The 19,382-nt window shown below is 34.4% G+C and overlaps 1 protein-coding gene across 1 annotated transcript in view; it reads right to left on the minus strand.

Annotated features, from left to right (window-relative positions):
• The window catches only part of LOC136038761 (uncharacterized), a 264,699-nt gene that overhangs the window by 133,272 nt on the left and 112,045 nt on the right, over positions 1-19,382 (minus strand). The window contains exons 8-9 of the mRNA XM_065722136.1: positions 11,148-11,350; positions 7,807-7,909 (exon numbers count right to left, since the gene is read on the minus strand). Of these exons, the coding sequence (XP_065578208.1) occupies positions 7,807-7,909; positions 11,148-11,350 (306 nt within the window). The remainder of the gene's footprint in view (positions 1-7,806; positions 7,910-11,147; positions 11,351-19,382) is intronic.

Here is a 19,382-nt window from a genome sequence, read left to right on the forward strand (position 1 = left end):
TACTTCACAGTTAGAATTTGTTTTGAACAAAAAAACACGTAAATAATAAAAAGGAAAGGTATTGCCGGGGGAGCCCGGGACCTGAGGCCCTCATTCCTTGTTTTCTCCTGTCTTTCACTCTTTATTAAAATAAAATTGACAATGACGCCATTGTCACATTGGGCCTCCACCCCCAAGATTTTGCTTACTGACACCCTTGTCAAACTAACTTGAAAGGAGATGGAAAATGAATGTTTACCACATCGAAAATGGTAGAGTTTTAGTAGATGGAATAGAGGAACGTCACCAAAGCTCTCTAGTTCTGTCCTGATATTTTATTGAACATGGTTGCCAACTAAACATAATTCTTTTCAGAAGGCGGACCGGTATCTAAAATTTTGATTGGAAGAGCATACCAACCATTTTTGAAAGGAAGGGGGGAAATGAATGGAAGGGTTTGTTTTACAGCAATTACATGACAAAAAGTAGTTTAAAAAAATTGTCCCATTTCAGAGAATAGAATTTAAAAAAAAAAGTTCCTTCGGAGAGCTTCTGGGGAGGCACACAACTAGAAGGGCCTTCAATCCTACGATCACTCACACAATACTTAGTCTACTATATTTTCTGTATGATTTGTCCATTTTTTAAAGCATAGCCCCCTTCTGTCACCATAAACAAATCCTGTGAATAACCCTTCTTCTAGTCTCGGCCTTGTACGAATTAAACCTTACTTCCATAAGAAGAACAAAAATAACCCTAAAGCAACTATAAATTTTAATGGCAGTTGTTTGACTTAAAATTCTAGGTCAGGACGGGCTGGCAATTCACTTCCAGTTGTGGCCTCTTAAAAATTGGTTAGACGTGTACATTACCTCAAGGATTGTGCCGAATAAAAACGAGTTTTGGTGACTTCAGGTTCATGTTGAAAAGACTTTTGAATTCGAAGCACATAAATTCAGAATCATGGAAGATTAAGTGCAGGTCTTGAACTTAAGTCATAGTGCATGAACGAAAAACAACCTCTTTAGATCTTTTTATCTTTTTCGACATTCTTAGGAGACTAAAACCCACAATTATCTTCAGAATAACGAAATGAGCATCTTGTAACTCATTTATTCATGAACAATTTGATCTCTGCAGTAACTTCACATGATTGAAACTATTTATGTTTTTTATTTCATCTAGATAACTTCGAAGACCACACTGCCTTTCCATGACGAAAGTAAAACAGTTCAAAATAGGGATGAAACCTTTTTATTGACAGTGAATAGATATAAAGGTTTCATCCCTATTTTGAACTGTTTTAAATTCGTTATTTCATTGTAAAGCTTTTATTCAAACAAATTATCCACAAGAGTACAAGTGATATGCTAGCCATTGGGGAGTTTGAAAGCAACAACAACACGAGACTTTTGCTGTGATTTTTTTTCAAGCTTGACTCCACTGGGAGTTTTTTTCGTTTTAGGTTTAATTTCTTCATTCCTAGTAATTCATGTTGGTTTAAAATTGCTCTTTATTTTTCAAGTATTACAAGCAGTAATACTTTGAATTTAATATCTTTTCGCATTCTAGTTAACATTATGTGCTTCATTGTATCGGTATGGCAAAATCAACCTTTGGTACGTAACTATCAAGCTCAGAAATCTTTCAATAAAGCTGTGGTAGAAATTTAAAGTCATCTGGTGACATTTTGTATTTTGTTTTAGAACGCTCGCATATCAGCTCTAGCCCCTTGGTTGTAAAAACACGCACCCATGATTGGTCTTCTGGCAAAAAATACGAAATACCACATTTTTGTAGAAAGGAGCTTGAAACTTCTACAATAGGGTTCTATGGTACGCTGAATGCGATGGTGTGATTTAAGATTCTATGACTTTTAGGGGGTGTTTCCCCCTATTCTTCAAAATAAGACAAATTTTCTCAGGCTCGTAACTTTTGATGGGTAAGATTAAATTTGATCAAACTTATACATTTAAAATCAGCATAAAAATCCGATTCTTTGATGTAACTATTGGTATCAAAATCCGATTTTTTAGTGTTTTGTTTACTATTGAGCCGGGTCGCTCGTTACTACAGTTCATTACCACGAACTGTTTGATTACTTAGATCGAACGCTTTTAAATGCTTAATTTAGAGATAATCCAACCAGATTTATGTAATATGCAACCACAGACTTCCTTATTTTAATGTTCACCTCGAAATTAAAAAGTTCATAAATCCTTCGATACAAACAAAATCATACCATTAATGCTCATGTTGCTATTTATTTTTTTATGTCTGTAATTATTGACTTGGAAAAATCCTTAAACACAACCTTTGGTGGAAATAACCACCAACTTTAAAATACATGCTTACCACTTCTTGGTCCTTGTTTGATAGAAGGGTGTTTCCAAAATTATTTTAGTATGATCAAGAGACAAAAGAGGTGCAAAATAACCACATTTATGCAGAGAGGAAGGGATAGGAATGAGGAGAATCGGTCCTCGAGTCCATGTTTGGATCCTTCGAACATAATCCCTTAACTCCTTGGGCAATCAGAATCATAATGAGGTGCAACATATCTAAAAACATGAGGGGGCGTAGAGACGGAAAAGAAGGCGAGTTCCCCAGGGCACTTTCTACTAGAATTTATCTATGCTCTGAAGTGATCTATATTAGACTAAATTGAAATCCAGGTCCTTGGGCATTCTCGGTACCATCAAATACTAGCCTCACAACCGATAGACCAAAAAGAGAACGAGTTGCCATAATTCTGAGCCGTCCTTCACAAAATCCTCGATACACTCCAGTACAATGAACACTGAATTTATTAAGGCTATTAGCGAAACAGAACAGCCAATCATACGGTTTCAAAAAGATAACTACGAGAAAATACGTGAATAGCAGCTCAGAAAGTCACTTAGTATGGTTAATTACAACATAATATTGTTTAGTTACTTTTAATTTAAAACTTTCTACTAAATGGGTAAATCTTAGCTTAATACCTCTCGTCTCCAAATTGGATTGTAAAATATTGACTTATGCTTTCTTATAGCACCCATCTATACCCGACTTGAGCAATAATTGGGCACCATAGTGATAACTATAGTCTGATATAGGTCTGTACAAAATCTGATACAGTAACTCAGATTTAAGCTATCCAAGGTATATTGAGTCCCTTGTTATCTCCGCTACTTGTTTGATATAGCCCCTATCTGATATCCCTCTAATATGTTTCTATGATGCTCAATTCTAATGAAATATACCTAAGTAGGATAAAAATATAATACTTTAAAACAAATTTCGGCTATATATTTCCATATTTGGAGGGGTGGGTTTAAAGTAAAGCGGATCTGCCAGCCTAATGTGTTAGCTACAATTATTCTGCATATTATGAAGTAAGAATTGTTTTCTAACTTCACATTTTCCAAATACTTACCCCCCCCCCTATTGTGCAAATATATAGTCAAAGTTATTTATTTTCTATCTATTATGTCACTTTTCTTTGTCTTGTCTCGCGCTAAACTGAAAGAAAGTAACAAAAAAAAAAACAAAAAAAAACAAAAAAAAACGGTTCTATAATGCGTCTATGAATGAACAACTTGAGAGGCAGGGCGTAGATCATATAAGTACGTTATTTCCACCTATCATCTTTCCAAATACGTCCACGATTTTTTACACGCTTTCTATTTAAGAATCCCATTCCAAAAGTATCAATAGAGTTTAAATACGATTTATTTCACATACTTTACACTTCCCGTTGGCCTAATCAATGACTAAGAGCATGTAATTCATACTCTATATTCACTGAAATAAATAATTAGCATATACATCTAATTTCCATGCCTAATTTTTCATTGTTTATGCTTCAGCATTAACTAGCACATAAATCCCGACATAACCCGTCCGAAAATAAAAATTACCGACAATAGCCAAAAATTACCAAACAAGACAAGCCATAGAGTTTAAATTACGACCGCTGGTATCTTTTTATAAAATATTAGCTGTAAATATTAGACTGAAACACCGGCACGTATACTTAATGTTGATATAATGCAGGCTATATGCAAATCAACAGGCAAACAAAATAAAACTTAGTAAGCACAAGCACTGGAACCAATTACGAACATGTAGGGGGAGGCAAAATATATTTCTTCCAAATACTGGGGGTGCATTTTTTTCGGTTTTTTTTTTTTTATGAAAATACAAAAAAGAATTTTTTCAATGAAAATATCTGAAATACCTATTTTCATTGAAAATTCATGAAAAAAAGGTATTTCTAAAAATCTAGAGGGGCGAAATGGCCCCTTCCCCTCCCACCCTAATTGTTACTAATGAATAGAAGGCTTGAACTTGAGGACCATGATTCTTTAAACTAAAACAGGGTTTCTCCTTACTATGGCCTGTTAGGATAATCCAAGCAACTACATCTATCATTCTGGCACACCAGAACCGAGCACCACAAAATGGCAAAACTTATAACAATAGTTAAATTGAAAACACACTAATAAAATTTGAAGCTAATTTCATATCTCCATATTCTCAAACACATAGGCAAAACCACACAAGAACATTCTGGATTCTTTTCTTTGCACCAGATGATTGATGTAAAAATGAAAGCCAGTAATTTGCTTTCCTGGTATCTTTTCTCTCTTTTCTCTACTGTTTATTCTACAAGTTAGTTTATTTGGAAAAAAGCAAATTATCTGTTAAAAAGCTTCATATTTTTTTTGTTTAAACACACTGTTCACTTCATTCATAGCGCTGCCTGATATCATTATGATGAGCCATTATAAGGGGTGAAATATGTGGAGAATTCAAAAATTCGTAGGAAAATAGGTACAAATTTAAAAGTTTTAGCGGGGAAGGAGAGAGAGGACACCAATGCATTTTAGCTTTCTTAAAGGAATTTTTTAAACCGAGTTAATTATAAAGACTTGAGAATTTACTCAGCATCAAACCAACGACTGAATTAGTTTTTCTTAGAAATGGTCCGACAGAAGAAGTGCTATTGACAAGAGCACAAAAACCGAATCTAAATGCTAATATGAAAACAATTATGATGATAGTACCCAGATAATTCAAAGGAAAGGGCATCAAGTTTAAAGGCCGTGTGACAGATAAAGAGACATCCAGTGTGATTTTAAAAGAGTCGCAAAAATGAAAAAAAAATGCTTCTATTTTTTCGACTATTGGCGACAAAATTATTTTTGCAAGAAAAGCTCTGAGATATGGAAAAGTAAATTTTAATATAAAAGCTTTAATTTATAACACGTTTTGGGGGTATCCAGGCCGTATCCAGTGTTGTTTTTTTTGGGGAGGGATTTTTTTGGAGAGGGGAATAAAAACTCGGCAAAACGCAATACAATTTTTTAGATACGTGTTTGTTACTTTTGAACGAATTTGACAAAATTTAGGGGGGAGGGAGTTAAAACTGGACTATCCACCCCTTGGATTTGGATCCGAATTTTTTTAGAGAGGGGGAGGGGGTAAAAAAATAAACTTGACAAAACACAATACAGTTCGTTTACATACGTGCTTGTTACTTTTGTACGAATTCGGACAAAAATTTAGGAGGGAGGAAGTTAAAACCGGGTTATCCTCCCCTTGCATTTGAATCTAAATTTTTTGGAGAGGGGAGGGAGTACAAAAACTTGACAAAACAAAATGAAATTTGCTTACATACGTGTTTGTTACTTTTGTACGAATTTGGTAAATATTAAGGAGGGAGGTTCAAGCCGGGCAATCCCTCAAGGATACGGCCCCAATTTTGAGAATATACCTTTGCTATAAACGGTTTTAAGTGAAACAAAAATTGAGATTACTACAACCTGTCTTTTTACTCCAAGTTATATTTAGGTTTCGACTGTACTTTTTAAGAGGGTGGACCCTGGGCGCCCATAAGCTGAATTTTAAGGTTTACCTGGTCTAATCGGCACTTCCAATGTTTTATAATAGAAATATCAAAACAACAAATATAAAATATAAGACAGCGTCATTCAGCGAGGGGGAAGGGGCTGCCCCTCCTATGGAAGCCCATTGGGTGGACTAGACATACATAGGGGGCATTTAGCGACATGGTCCTGTGTTATTTTCCCTAAGGTAGGGGGTGGGAGAAGTAAAAGTACGTGACCAACTGAAAAAAAGCGTCATCCTTACGTTCAAACCGGTTTTATAATCTTGACCAGGAACCTTTTAATTTTGTTACATTTAACATTTTGAAATTTTTGATTCCTTACCTAATAAAAACTCGATTTATGTACATTTAAGGTATTGACCAAATAAGTCATTACATGCTATCTATTCAAAAAAAAATTGTCTGCATTAGGTGGCAGTGCCGTGTGAAGGTCTGCCATTACTTAGTTGCGTGTGGGCCTGAAATCATAAAAAAACAAAACTAAGGAGAAGGTGTATTAGAACGATATCATTTCAAAGGAATATGAGTAATCCACACATATATTTAAATAATGCTGATCCCTGTTATTATATATCAACAAGCTACTATTGAGTGTAAATTTGTAATGTAAATCTGACTATGATAGTTGTTTGGTAAGTTTGAACTTGTATTAAGAACGAAATTATTTACAACCAAATAGATTCTGATAATTGCAATGTAATGTCGATATAATTAGAGTCACAAAAAAGAGACTAGAAGGTCAAGTGATAATAATGAATTAGTTGTTATTGAGGAATTAAAAAGGAGTGGAAGTGACATTTTGAAAAGACATCCTTACATTACGAGCATGGATTGCCCTAGTTCTGGAAAAAAGTGAAGTTTTGGTCCAGATGTATGAAAAATTAAAATTTTTAGGATATTCTTTAACCCATCTATGCTCAATGACTTAAATATTATACTGTACCACCATTTGATTTTTTACCGTAGAAGACAAACAGCAATGTTAGACAAGCATATACAAAGGGATATACCTCAAGGTTAGGGTTATATTTAGTAAGAATAACCGAGAAAAACACACAAGAAAAATAGAAAAACAATACAACAAATGGAAGAGATTACAAGGGATCGGGTGAAACAACTCAAGATCTATTGGGATGGGGAGTGGTGCGAGTAGGGATAAAAAGACCCCCTAATCTCTTCACACCTGCCTCATTATACATACATAGTCTAGATGGAATGATCTAGAATAACCTTTGCTCCCTCAGCAGGCCTTGATGCAGAACCGTATCTTGTCTAGCCAGCAAACATCTCTTCCTACATGAATGTCAGTCTAGAAACCACTGACCTAGATATATAGCACAGCCAGTCCTTGCATCTTTTAGCAAGTCATGATCCGGTAGCATCGTCTCTTCGTACCTTGGCCTCAACAGCTCATCCTTGTGTGTGGCTCCACCTTTCATGTAAGGTAGCCTTATAGCAAGATTGACAAGATTTTCAAAATCATGTAAGCTGACAAATTAAGATAATAATTTTCGATTTTGACTAGTTTTTACGCTTTGTTGAACAGTTTATTTTGGGCATCGTGCTTAACAAACTGAATTTCAATTCAAAATCTACATTTGAGGATAAAATCTTAAATAGAAATCCGAGTTATAAGATCTAGAGATTTGAGCATAATATTACGAATTTCAACTAACAAGTGTAAAAGCTGTGTTTTGCAAATGAAAACACAAAGCCCCTGTGAATGAGACCCTTTCTTTAGAGATGTTTATCAGCCTCTTGTAGGCCTATCATAATTTCAACTTTGCATTAGAAGAAATTATTAAACCTCAGAGTTTAGACTTCAGAGTTTTATTCACCAATAAATGCAGATTGGAAACACAATATTCTTGTTCCCCCTCGAAAGGCTCCATGGTTAGGGATACAATGGGGATATAAAACAAAAAACGTACTTGCTTGAATTGATTTCCGGTTGTCCGAGTTGATAGTCGAAGTAATCGACTAGCTGTCCGTCTCACTTCTGCATACCTCATTCTGCACACTTGAACTGTATCCCTAGAAAATTGCGTACTGAGGAGATTTGCTTGCCTTCTTCAGTATATTATTTAATGAATTTTATTAAATACAAAAACGTAGAGACTTGAATAGAAATAAAAAAGGACGCTCCAAAACAGTTTCAGGTCACAGAATTATCAATTATTAAAAACATATTTAGTTTTGAACACCCATTTAAAACCTATTATAAGGAGAATTGTTTTTATTGTAAATAGATATTAATTTGTAAAAAACGACAAAAAATGTATAGTTTCCGTACTCGATTTTTGAAAAAAAAAGATGAAAATTTTTCAGAGAGACGTAAAATAATTTTGGATGGGTCCATAACGTCATGCTCTTAATTCAGAAGTTTTTAATTAAAACTTTTATTGTATTGCATGAAGGATCTCATTGAAAACAAGGATCTCAAGTTCTGTACAGGAATTCCTTCTCCGAGCATTTTGAACAAAAACAACCTTATAATGAGTAACTGAAAAAAGATGGCGTTATTTTTGTTCATTATAAACGCCAATGTACATGAGTAATGTGTACTAATATGAATAAAAGGGGTGATTCTCCAGCATTTTGTTGGGGGGTGGGTAAGAGGGGTCCATATCCGGAGAGTCAAGGGGCATGGGGTATATGATAATTTTTTCTCTACATTATCGAAGGTGGCAACTGCCCTCCCCCTTGCCCCCCCACCAAACGACGCCCCTGTTGAGTAAGAGGTTACGTATAATATGAGGATATGATATTCGTTAATAATAAAAGCCTTTATGGGTTATGCTTAACATAATGATAATTTTAATATAAATTTATATTAACGTATATAAATAGAAATTCAATATGAGTATAGAATCAAAAAGGCTCCCTTAAATGTAAAAAAATGTTGTTTTTGTTAGGAAATGAAGTTAATTACAGAAAGATTTGATCGAGTAGCAAATTTTAATAGGTCCAAATGGGACAGGCAAGGAATGATTTGTTAAAAGGGCAACCCTTTTGAAAATAGCATCGTCCACGAATTTTTAGCTTAACAGGCATCTTTGAAAAGAAGGCAATAACGCTAAAATGAAAAACTAGGTATACAGCTAAAATTTAACCAAAATAGTTTTGACTGTATAGTTTTGATTGTAATAGTCTGATCCGTATGTTTTTTATATATAAAATTTGCCTTTTAATAGTAGTTTTTTTCTAACTAATCTTTTCTCCATATTTTATTCGAGTTTTTAAACCTATTTATCGATTTTATTTCTTCTTGAAGGTTACTGTCAATTTCAGATGCATTGTGGAAAATGTGGAAAGGTCGATATTTGTACTATAAAACGTCATTTTAGAGCCCCATCTATATTCTTATAATTGGGAGCAAATCATACAAATAGATAAAGACGTTATTAAATTTCGTAAAACTAAGTATCATCTGTATCATGTCTATACTAATAACGAATATACCTTGCGTCGAAAACAGAAGGGTATATCTCAAGGCATTTTTTTTGAAGTGATAAAAAAAAACACTCATCTAGTAGATATTTATATACTGCTCATGAGTAATAATTTCATTGAGGTGTGTAGCGAGTTCGGTTAGCGTTTGCAAGAAAGGGCTTCAGTGCGTATACTCGAAGTTTAGTACACGAAGGAATCGTATTTTAAGGCAAGGATAAGTAGGGAAGAATTAAAGTCACTAATATCGGTAAAAGGAAATTTTTACTACTTAGAAACAAGAGAAAATATTTAAAGAATAAGGTTAAAAGTTTGTCCTTGTTTTTGCCAATGTGTTGGGATTTTAAGGGTAATTTAATCAGTTTTTGAATTCATAGGGAAAAACTAAATAAGGATTGAAGAAGAAAATTTTACGGTGGTGATTTGAAAGGGAGGAATAGGTGGATACTATTTTAGGCGATAACTATTTTGGGGGATTAAGAACTTTAGAAGGTTTGTTGGTCTAGATATTGCTCATAGAGACCACTTTCTTATGATAGTTTCATAATAATCCAGGACTCGAAAAAGTGATGGTTTTTAGCAACTAAACGCCATCTATAAAAAATATTCGATAGTCATCTATAGCTACAAACCTCATATTCATGGAAACTATGGCCTGAGATACACTATTTTGAAATTAGGGATCTACTCAGTTACCTTAAATGATCGGCTGTCTGTTCTGACACATACTCAGGGTTGGGAGGCAGGTCATATTACAAAAAATACAGACGATTTAAGTGAAAAGTATGAGAAAATACGGTGATAATCGTGATAATATTGAATATCTACTTGATTGAAATCAAAAGTGAGATCTCCGGTTTAGTCTTTCTCTCCTCTAGGAGCAAGACCTTGGAGAAAATACCTAATGTTGTGTTCAGACAAAACATAGCGAGTGTCTTCAAAAATGTATGCCAAATAGCCATCAGGGCTGGGAGGCGGGTGGCAATTCGAAAAATACCGACGATTTATCTAAAAATATGAGGGAATACGCAGACAATCGTGAAAATATCGGGTATTTTCCATGGGGGTATTTTTCAGAGAGTAATCGTCGTTGGGATAGACGCCAGCCACCCCCTCCCCCTGAAATGTTTCTCCAACTCGTAAAAACGAACAAAAACGAATATAAATAACTTTTTATCTAAAACACCTCACTCTTTACCCTTAATTTTAATGCTTTTGTCGAAATTCTTTGAGAACGACTGTTCTAACGCAATAGAACATGAATAGAATAAGAATTGTGATAAAAAATTTCTAAATAATTACAAGACTTTAGCTTGAACCGTAGCGGGGTTCTGGAGGAGGAAACCCCGTTCGTGTATAGAATAATTTCTGTTCATCTTAATTTTAATTTCTAAGGTCACTCTGTGCTTTACGATGAAAAAAAAAACTTGGTTTTTTCAAACTTAATTTCTGAATGCTCTTCAGATTATGCCCAGGCCTATTGATTTTGTGCTACCACCCTGCCGAATTTTCTCAGGTTCGTAACTTTTGTTGACTTTAAACTTACTGAATTTTGTATCATTAAATACAAATCTTTATTTAACTGAAATCAAGATTGAGATTTTAGATAGAATAACAAATCTTCGCTCCTTTTAGAGTAAGACCTCTCAGACAATACCTAATAATGTGCTAAGGAAAAACATAATTAGTTTCTTCAATAATATAGGTCCTATAGCCATCATTTTTCACATAAGCTGTGCCATAAGCCTCACTCAGAGAATTCTCCATTAATTATAATAAATTTCTATACTAAAAAAAAACTCTATTATTGATGGTTACACACCTCACGTCTTCATTATGTAGGAGCTCCTGGCTTTTTTCTTCTAGACTCTTCAATAAATCGGGACTTGTAGAAGCGAGGCACTTTTCTAGTTTTGTCTGCACTGATTCCCCATCTATTACGAGAGGGCTTTCTTCTAGAGAATCAATAATTCGAACCAGCTCAACACTAATGTCCCGACAATTTGCTATGTAGCTTTCTGCAGCCTAAAAAATCAGGATTTTGAGATGCTGAATAAACTTCCAAATGGAAAAATAAACCGTAATATCTGAAGTTTGAATTCAAAATCATATCTTTACAATATAAACACGAAGGGGAAAGGGAGATAGAGAGAAAGAAAGAGAAAGATAGAGAAAGAGGGAGAGAGACTGGAGGTGGGTAATTCTTTTAGCTAATTTGTTTAAGTTGCTTTTGTAGCTAGGCCAATTTATTCTCAGACTTTTTTTCATTTTAGCAAAACTATTTGGTTGAGAAGCCGTAACTCTTTTTTTAGTAATAAAGTCAAGATTGAGTGATTCACACTCAGTGAATTCAGGTATATTGTATAATTTTGAATTTGTACATATTTTGAAATGATTCAACAGATTTTGCAAGTGCACCAGACTTTTGAGAGGAAGACGAATTTTAGTAAATAATTCTTTATAATTTTTTTTTTAGTTGTCTTGTAGCTAATCTGGCTTATTATTCCGTTGTTTTTTTTTTATATATATATAAAGAAACTCTTCGCCTGAGGCAACATAGCTTTTTAGCAATAAATTCAAAAAGATTAAGAAATTAATAGACAAATAAGGCATATTTTATAGCTTGAAAACCTTTAAGATCTATTTTGAAATAGCTTAAAAGGCTTTGTAAATATACCAGAAGAAAAAACCTAGCACATTTCTTTTTAAAATTCCCTTTTGCTGACAATGGACGACAAGGTTTCTTTCATAAAAAACATGTGATCAGCATTTACTAATATGAGAGATTTGAATCAGTCATGAAATTTAAGCGGCTAGTGTTACCAAGCATCTCGACTTATGAAACAAAGCCAAAATTAAGGCTATTAAAATTAATTGCGCATAGAAAAAATACTGAGCTTTACAAGTTATCCAAAAAATTTTTTGTTATACATTACAAAACTTTTTAGAAAGCCATCCAGTTTTTAGGAAGGCGCGAATTTATTTTACAGGATTATAAAATCTACCGGTACTGCTTGGACTATAAACGATTGGAAACTACCTCTAAAACGTTAGATCTGCCCAATCATGAATTATGATTATTTCATTTGTTAAAGATAAAAACTAATAATCATTTACTGAGTGTTACCACTGAGTGTTACAATAGCGGCTAGTGTTACCAAGCATCTCGACTTATGAAACAAAGCCAAAATTAAGGCTATTAAAATTAATTGCGCATAGAAAAAATACTGAGCTTTACAAGTTATCCCAAAAAATTTTTGTTATACATTACAAAACTTTTTAGAAAGCCATCCAGTTTTTAGGAAGGCGCGAATTTATTTTACAGGATTATAAAATTTACCGGTACTGCTTGGACTATAAACGATTGGAAACTACCTCTAAAACGTTAGATCTGCCCAATCATGAATTATGATTATTTCATTTGTTAAAGATAAAAACTAATAATCATTTACTGAAAATACTTACCAATAAAATGTTAACTGTCTGATACAGACAAAATTATATCCTTTTTGCAAAAGACTAGATCTTATTTCCCAAAGTGTCTAACAAACATTAACCCTCCCAAAATACTCTATTTTTACACATATCATAGTCAATGTAATAGCATTAATATAGTAAAGAACGATGTTTCTCCCATGTGTTAATCTTCAGGAGTAATTGCGTTGAACATATGGTCGTAAGAAGTTGAGCACGGTTCGTTCGACCACAAATTCTGACTTCTAGTACTGTTTTAAAGGAACAAAACCGACTGGAGGTCACCTTGCTGCCTTCTTACACCCAGGTGCCTCCAGGTGCCTTACGTGGCGATGAAAAATTTTATGATCGTTCGGGGATAATTCATGGAATTGTTCTAAATGATTAAATGCTAATCATTAAAAGAAACTAATTTTTAAGCATAACTGCCTCAAAATCAAAACATATTAAGAATAAATTTCGCTAATAGTGATTAATTAATAGAATAGGGGGTTGTAGAAACTTTCGAGAGGGCTCATTCCATGACAAATAAAGAGTTTAAATACCCTCCGGTATTAGAGGTGATTAAAAATCTAACTAAAGCCCATTCCAGGCCCTATGTGTTCCTGGGGATTCCCACAGCCCCGTTAAGTGTCGAAACAAAATTGCAAGACAACCATTTCAATCAGAATAGTCGAAAAATCCGAGGTTGTAGGATAACCTCATAAATGTAATAGTTTCTGTTTCGTTTACCTTTCGTTACTGAAAATACTTACCAATAAAATGAAATAAAAAACCTTTCGTTTTTTTTAATTAATCGCAGATAGGAGTGGGAATACAGTCTCCTCTTATTTCGGAAGGCTAGATTGTCATTTGGCTTAAAACTAAATCAAAGACTACATATTGAAAAACTAATGTATGCTATGCTTAAGCGTCTTAAATTTATTACGAGGTTGCATAACAAAGTTCGGGCACAAGTCGTCAAAGTCTTACTATGGGTCTGGTGTCTGCAAAAATAGAAAAAAAAAATATACTTAATGACCTGTCAGTTTCTTTCCAGCGAGCCAGTCTTTGACTAATAAACTTAAGTCGGTTATTCTTATTGGTTTACAGATCATTGGGGGCAACCTTAAATTACTCCTTCTGAGTCAAACCCATGCCTTGCATATGGAATCAGCTATTCCCAACTTGGAAGATGGATTTGCATAACTGACCTCATAGCATTTTACAGAGGTCCACCAGGTGGCAGATCACCCTGTGTCAATAGATATTAATTGTCTTTGGATGCAATTAATCGGTTAAATTGAAAGATCTCTAGTATCTTTGTAAACCTACTTGGATTCTGAAGAGCAAGAGAACCGTAGAGAACGCCATAATACATCCAGGTCGGATGGTTTAATGTTTCCCTTCAATAGATTTTGAGAGACTAATGCAGACTTAAATGCCAGGTGTTGTCTTAGCAAAAGAGGATCATCCCACAACTCTGCTACGACAGTTGGTACTAAGATGATGATTTGATTCTAAGGGCAATTTACATGTTTTCAAGGATGCTTCTGAGAAGAAAGATTCCGTGGAGGAGAAATTTTTCCACAGAAAACTCACTCGGATTAAAAGTCAGTGACCAAATCCGCCATTTGCAAGTCCTTAAACATTTATCAGCACGTGAAAAACATCGTTAAAAGGGGGATTTAAGTAGTTTATTGATGATAATCTTTTCTCCTCCAAAGCTAAATCTAGGTGTACAGAAAATTCCATGATTGTGTCACTAGCGGCGTAATTTTTTCAAAATCCTGGGGGGGGGGAGTTGGAGCCAATTCTTCCAAATCAAGTGAAATTGACAGTGAAAACTGAAAAATGAGGCATAAAGTACCAAAAAGATGAAGGTATACTAAAGAACACTTACCCGCTTCTGGGGATGCTTGAATTATCTAGGCTTATCTTAGTTTTGAAAAGACTTTTGGAGAAACTAAATTTCAGCCGGGGGGCAAACTGGAGTCTGGGGTTGGCATTTAACCCTCTACTTCATAGGAAATTACGCTCCATATTATCACAGAACCAGGTCTCAAGCACCCGATGTCTTGTAATGTCAGTCTCTTGCAGGATGCATCAGACGAAATAAGTTGAAAGCAGTAGCTCTTGTGTCCGACACAGATAGAATTAGGTGAACGAATAGGTATATTTTCGTCTTTAGTGAAACTTATATTCCTAGACACCTAATCCCTATTTAAAGGAAAAAGCAAATGCATTGTTAGGAATTAGGTTTTAAAGTAAGGTTATAAAGAGCTCGAAGTGGACATGGCAACATTAGGCCTTTTTGACCAACAGGATTCATAGGACTTCAAGGGGATTTTGGTCACTCCCTGTGAATTGCCCGAAGCATAGCATTGAAAGGATTCATCTTATGGATACGGTTTCCAAAATAGGTCTTTCAGTTTTGACCATAATCACTATTATTTTTTTTAGGAAAGATGTTCAGATGGAAAAGCAGAAGATGTCAGTTTCATCAAATCTTCCAATCTAGAGGTTCTTTTATAGTAGCTTAAAGGCCACCTATAGGGACTATTCTGTTTTCAGAAAGCTATTAACCTCCCCAGTAATGGACTTGATTCTTTGAAAATATACTCTGCAATATATTATCTGAAAACAAAAGCATATCAAAGATCACGTGTTGGAAATTTCTTGTGACGTTCACACCACCTCAAAAGTATATAACTAAGAATAACAATATTTTAGACTTTTAATCAAAGAAATATCAGCAAACATCAGCCAAGAAGAAAGGCTCGAAAAGGAACATGAACTTTCTACTTAATCTTTTTCTGAACTGATTAATGGAAAAGTAATAGCGTTAATTCTATGTTAAAAAAAAATTCAGAAGTCGCTTCGGCCTTTGAAATTGTTTTTGATCCTCCAACTTGCATCTTCCCAAGAGTTTTTTGTCTTGAAATCTACACATTTTTTAAGCCGCTAGATGATACTGGGATTTTTCTAATTGAGACCAAATCTCGGGGCGTTCCCAGAACAGCAAAGGGGGCTAGGGATTTGAATCCCTTTTGCACAGAAATTGTCGTACTTACAAATTAACACTTGAGAATTTGTGACGCGCTCACAAGACAAAAACTAGTTAAGCAACTTCTTTAACAAGACGGTTCCTTTGGTAGGCAAATATGGGTTTCTCACTCCGTGAACAATATTTCTGAGTAGGTTTTTGGGGTTGAGGAACAAAACAAAGTACCTAAGTTAGGTTACGTATTTAATATAATGCGCTCTAGGCACCCCCCTTCCAAAATTCTGTGTGGTAGTTTTCATAATTCTGTTACTAATGTATTATATTTTCATCATATTTTGTTTTATTTTATTAGCAATAATCAAACTTCACTTTTCAAGTGTTTATTATATAAATGATAAATACCACAATTTCATGTTACGAAGGTTTCCTATAATGTCTATTTTGGTTTTCACGGGAAATGCGAATGCTTTTTTCTATCCACTCAAAAAATTCACATAAAACTAAATGAACAGGCAAAAAAGTAGGTAGCCCCATCCCTAGCTTCTAGAGCATGTCTGTCATAACCAAGCGTTTTGCCTGGACTACCGTATTTACCGTTATAACATTAATTACACCCATTATTAAGTGGGATATTTCGGCTACATACCTAATGGCCACAACCAACATGGAAAAATTAAAAATTTAAAATTTGAAAAGCTAGCCAAATAAATTCAAATAAAAAGAACTAAAACCTCAAAAAACATGCTAAACAAAAAGAAAGCGAAAGAAATACAAACAAGAATATAATAATTTTTTCTAAATAATGTAACAGCTGAAATCAGACATGGCTGAATTTATTCATCCAAGAAATTCTGCATTGTTGAATTAGCACGTCTAGCAGTAGCTCAGAAATTTTAATTCAAAAGTGTTATGTGACATTTTTTTGTCAAAATGAGATTTGCGGCCTATGCATTCGAGCTAAACACGCTTCAGTTCAAAAAATGCTTCAGTTCGCATCAGTCCCAAATGCTTCAATTCATTTTCCTGTATTCAATTAGTTTCTAAGAATCCTAGAAGCTTCTATATTTTCCCAAATATCTCCTTTGCTCCTTATACAAACAATTAAGAAGTTTGGTATTTGACACCAAATTTTTGTCGCATCCTTGATGCCTATTGAAACCTTTCTTCATTCAAATGAATACCTCCTAATAAAGCTGAAAAAAAAAACAAAAGAACTTTTTTTCCAGCTCCCTTGTCCAATTTATAGTTTGTAACATAACACGCTTTGAACTACTACTAGCTTCTTATTGAATCACAATTTTAGTCAGAATATTTGCAAACTTTACAATTTCAGTCAATCAAAGCTGTTTCACTGGTTATTAGAATAGCTACAAAACGGAGAAAAGATTAAGATCAAACAAAGAACAGGTTCGTAAAAAATATAAATAAAATAGTACAGGATACAACGCAAACTAGGTCAAAGAAAAGCCCTTTTCGTGCATTCAACCTGGCAAAGGTATAAATAAAAAATAGCGACAAACGCTTGAGTTTTGTTTACGAGACTCTATGACATTAACACAGTCTAATCATGCATGAAACATGTGTGAAAAAACTCTGGACAATCTATCATAAATTACATCAAATCTGTAGCATTGAATATTTTCATGCCCACGGAAACAATTCCTCTCGCATAGCACACTAATAGAAATAATAGTTCTTGGTTATTTAGGGGTTCTTGGTTTCGTTAGTTGCTTATGATAAAATTAGAAGGGGTAGATCACATGTATATTCGGGGATTAGATTTACCTTCATTGCATCATATTCTATCAACTTCAATTAAGTCATAGTTCAGGGCAAAATGGGATACCAGCATTTTTATTTGGTTTTCGCATATTTCTGGCCCAAGAAACAGCTCCTTAGACCCGACTTTTTCATTATCAATATGAAAAGATTCAAATTTTTTTGTCACCAGAACGATTCAAAATACTTCGTGAGTTCGATATCATTCGAAAGATACAAATTATCTGAATAAAACAAGACCTTTTATTTATGAATATGTGGTGAAGTTCTTGTGCTGTAGACTTATTTTGTAAGAACAAAAAGTCCGAAATACCGATCTAAAACATTACTGTTTTTTCTTAAACTTTCTCATTATTAAATGATACAGTACCATGTTCTTTTAAAATAGATATTTTATCTTTGTCTTTTTTTTTCTGTATACTACCTGCAGGCTACCAGATTCAGAAGTTCACGTGCACATCCTCGGAACTCCAGGAGGTTGACTTTCTCGACTCCAAAACTGGGAGTCCAGCATTATTTTTGCCCTGAGGTAGGCTTTCAGAGTACTGAGTACATCCAATTGGAGCCCCAAAGTTTACAACCCCTCACCAATAGCTAGCAAAAAACATTTGCTACAAATTTGATACTCTTCCTTAGAGAGAGAGCAGTAGCGCGTTGTTCCTTAGTTGAGTACTTGTGGTTAACAAACTGTGGTACGCGTACCCCTTGGGAAAACGCAAAAACTTTTAGGGGATACGCGGCCGGCCAAAGAAAAAAAAAAACACTTGAACTCTGGGACTGGCAATTTTATTTATATTTTAGCTATAGCTTGAAATCTTGAAACTAATAAAAAACGTTACAATTATGAGCACGGCTTTCGACTCAGGCAAATACAGTTACTTTAAAATCATTAAAACCATAAAGTTAAAAGCCTTTATATTCAGCTTAAAGTCGGAACTATGATTTAAGAACTGCTACTAAAATAGTCAGTATTTATTGTTCCTATATTCTAGACAATTTACAACCTGGCATTTGATCACGCACTGTATTTTATCAAAACTTTTGTCGTTTGATCAAACCCAGATTAAAATTTGAAAGGATAAGATTTGAGGTCTGATTAGCGTGTTTTGGATTTTGTATCTTGCAGGCCTATTCCTATACTCTGAAGTCCTAGTCCTAAGAGATTCAATAACTGAGCTTCAAACCGCTGACGGCAATGATCAGCAAGCGCAGAGTACGATTAGTTACCATACCCACACTCTAGAAACTAGAATTCAATAGCCAAAATTCGAGCGGGATGAAGACGAGAAAAACTCCGAAGAAACTACTATGAAAAAACGTGAAGCAAATATAGAAAAAAGAAACAGCATAGTCTATACCAGGGTTTCTCAGCTGATTTTGGGCCATGCCCAACCTAGGCATTTTAAAATCCTGATACCCCCCTTGTAATATCTAAATTTTGTTACTCAAAATTTTACGCGTATTCACCCGAAGGAAGCCTAAATCACCATGAAATAGGTATATTTTTTCGAGTCGTCGGTACTCCCGCATTATATGGTACACACTCGAGAAGTGAAGTTTGATGAACGCTAATGAACAAAACAAAATATGATGAAAATGCAATATTTCAGTAACAAAATTATGAAAATTATAACAAAGAATTATATTAGGGGGGCCGCACAGGACGTATTATATTAAATACCAAACCTAACCAAGATACCAACTAAATATTCAATTAAAACATAGCTATAATGTTAGTTTTCCACCGAGCCGAAGCTCGGATTGCACGGTCTAAAGACCGTGAAAACCGGCTATTGTTTTATCTTCGCGATCCAAATT

Source organism: Artemia franciscana, chromosome 18 (genome assembly GCF_032884065.1).
Source record: "Artemia franciscana chromosome 18, ASM3288406v1, whole genome shotgun sequence".
Taxonomy (NCBI): domain Eukaryota; kingdom Metazoa; phylum Arthropoda; class Branchiopoda; order Anostraca; family Artemiidae; genus Artemia; species Artemia franciscana.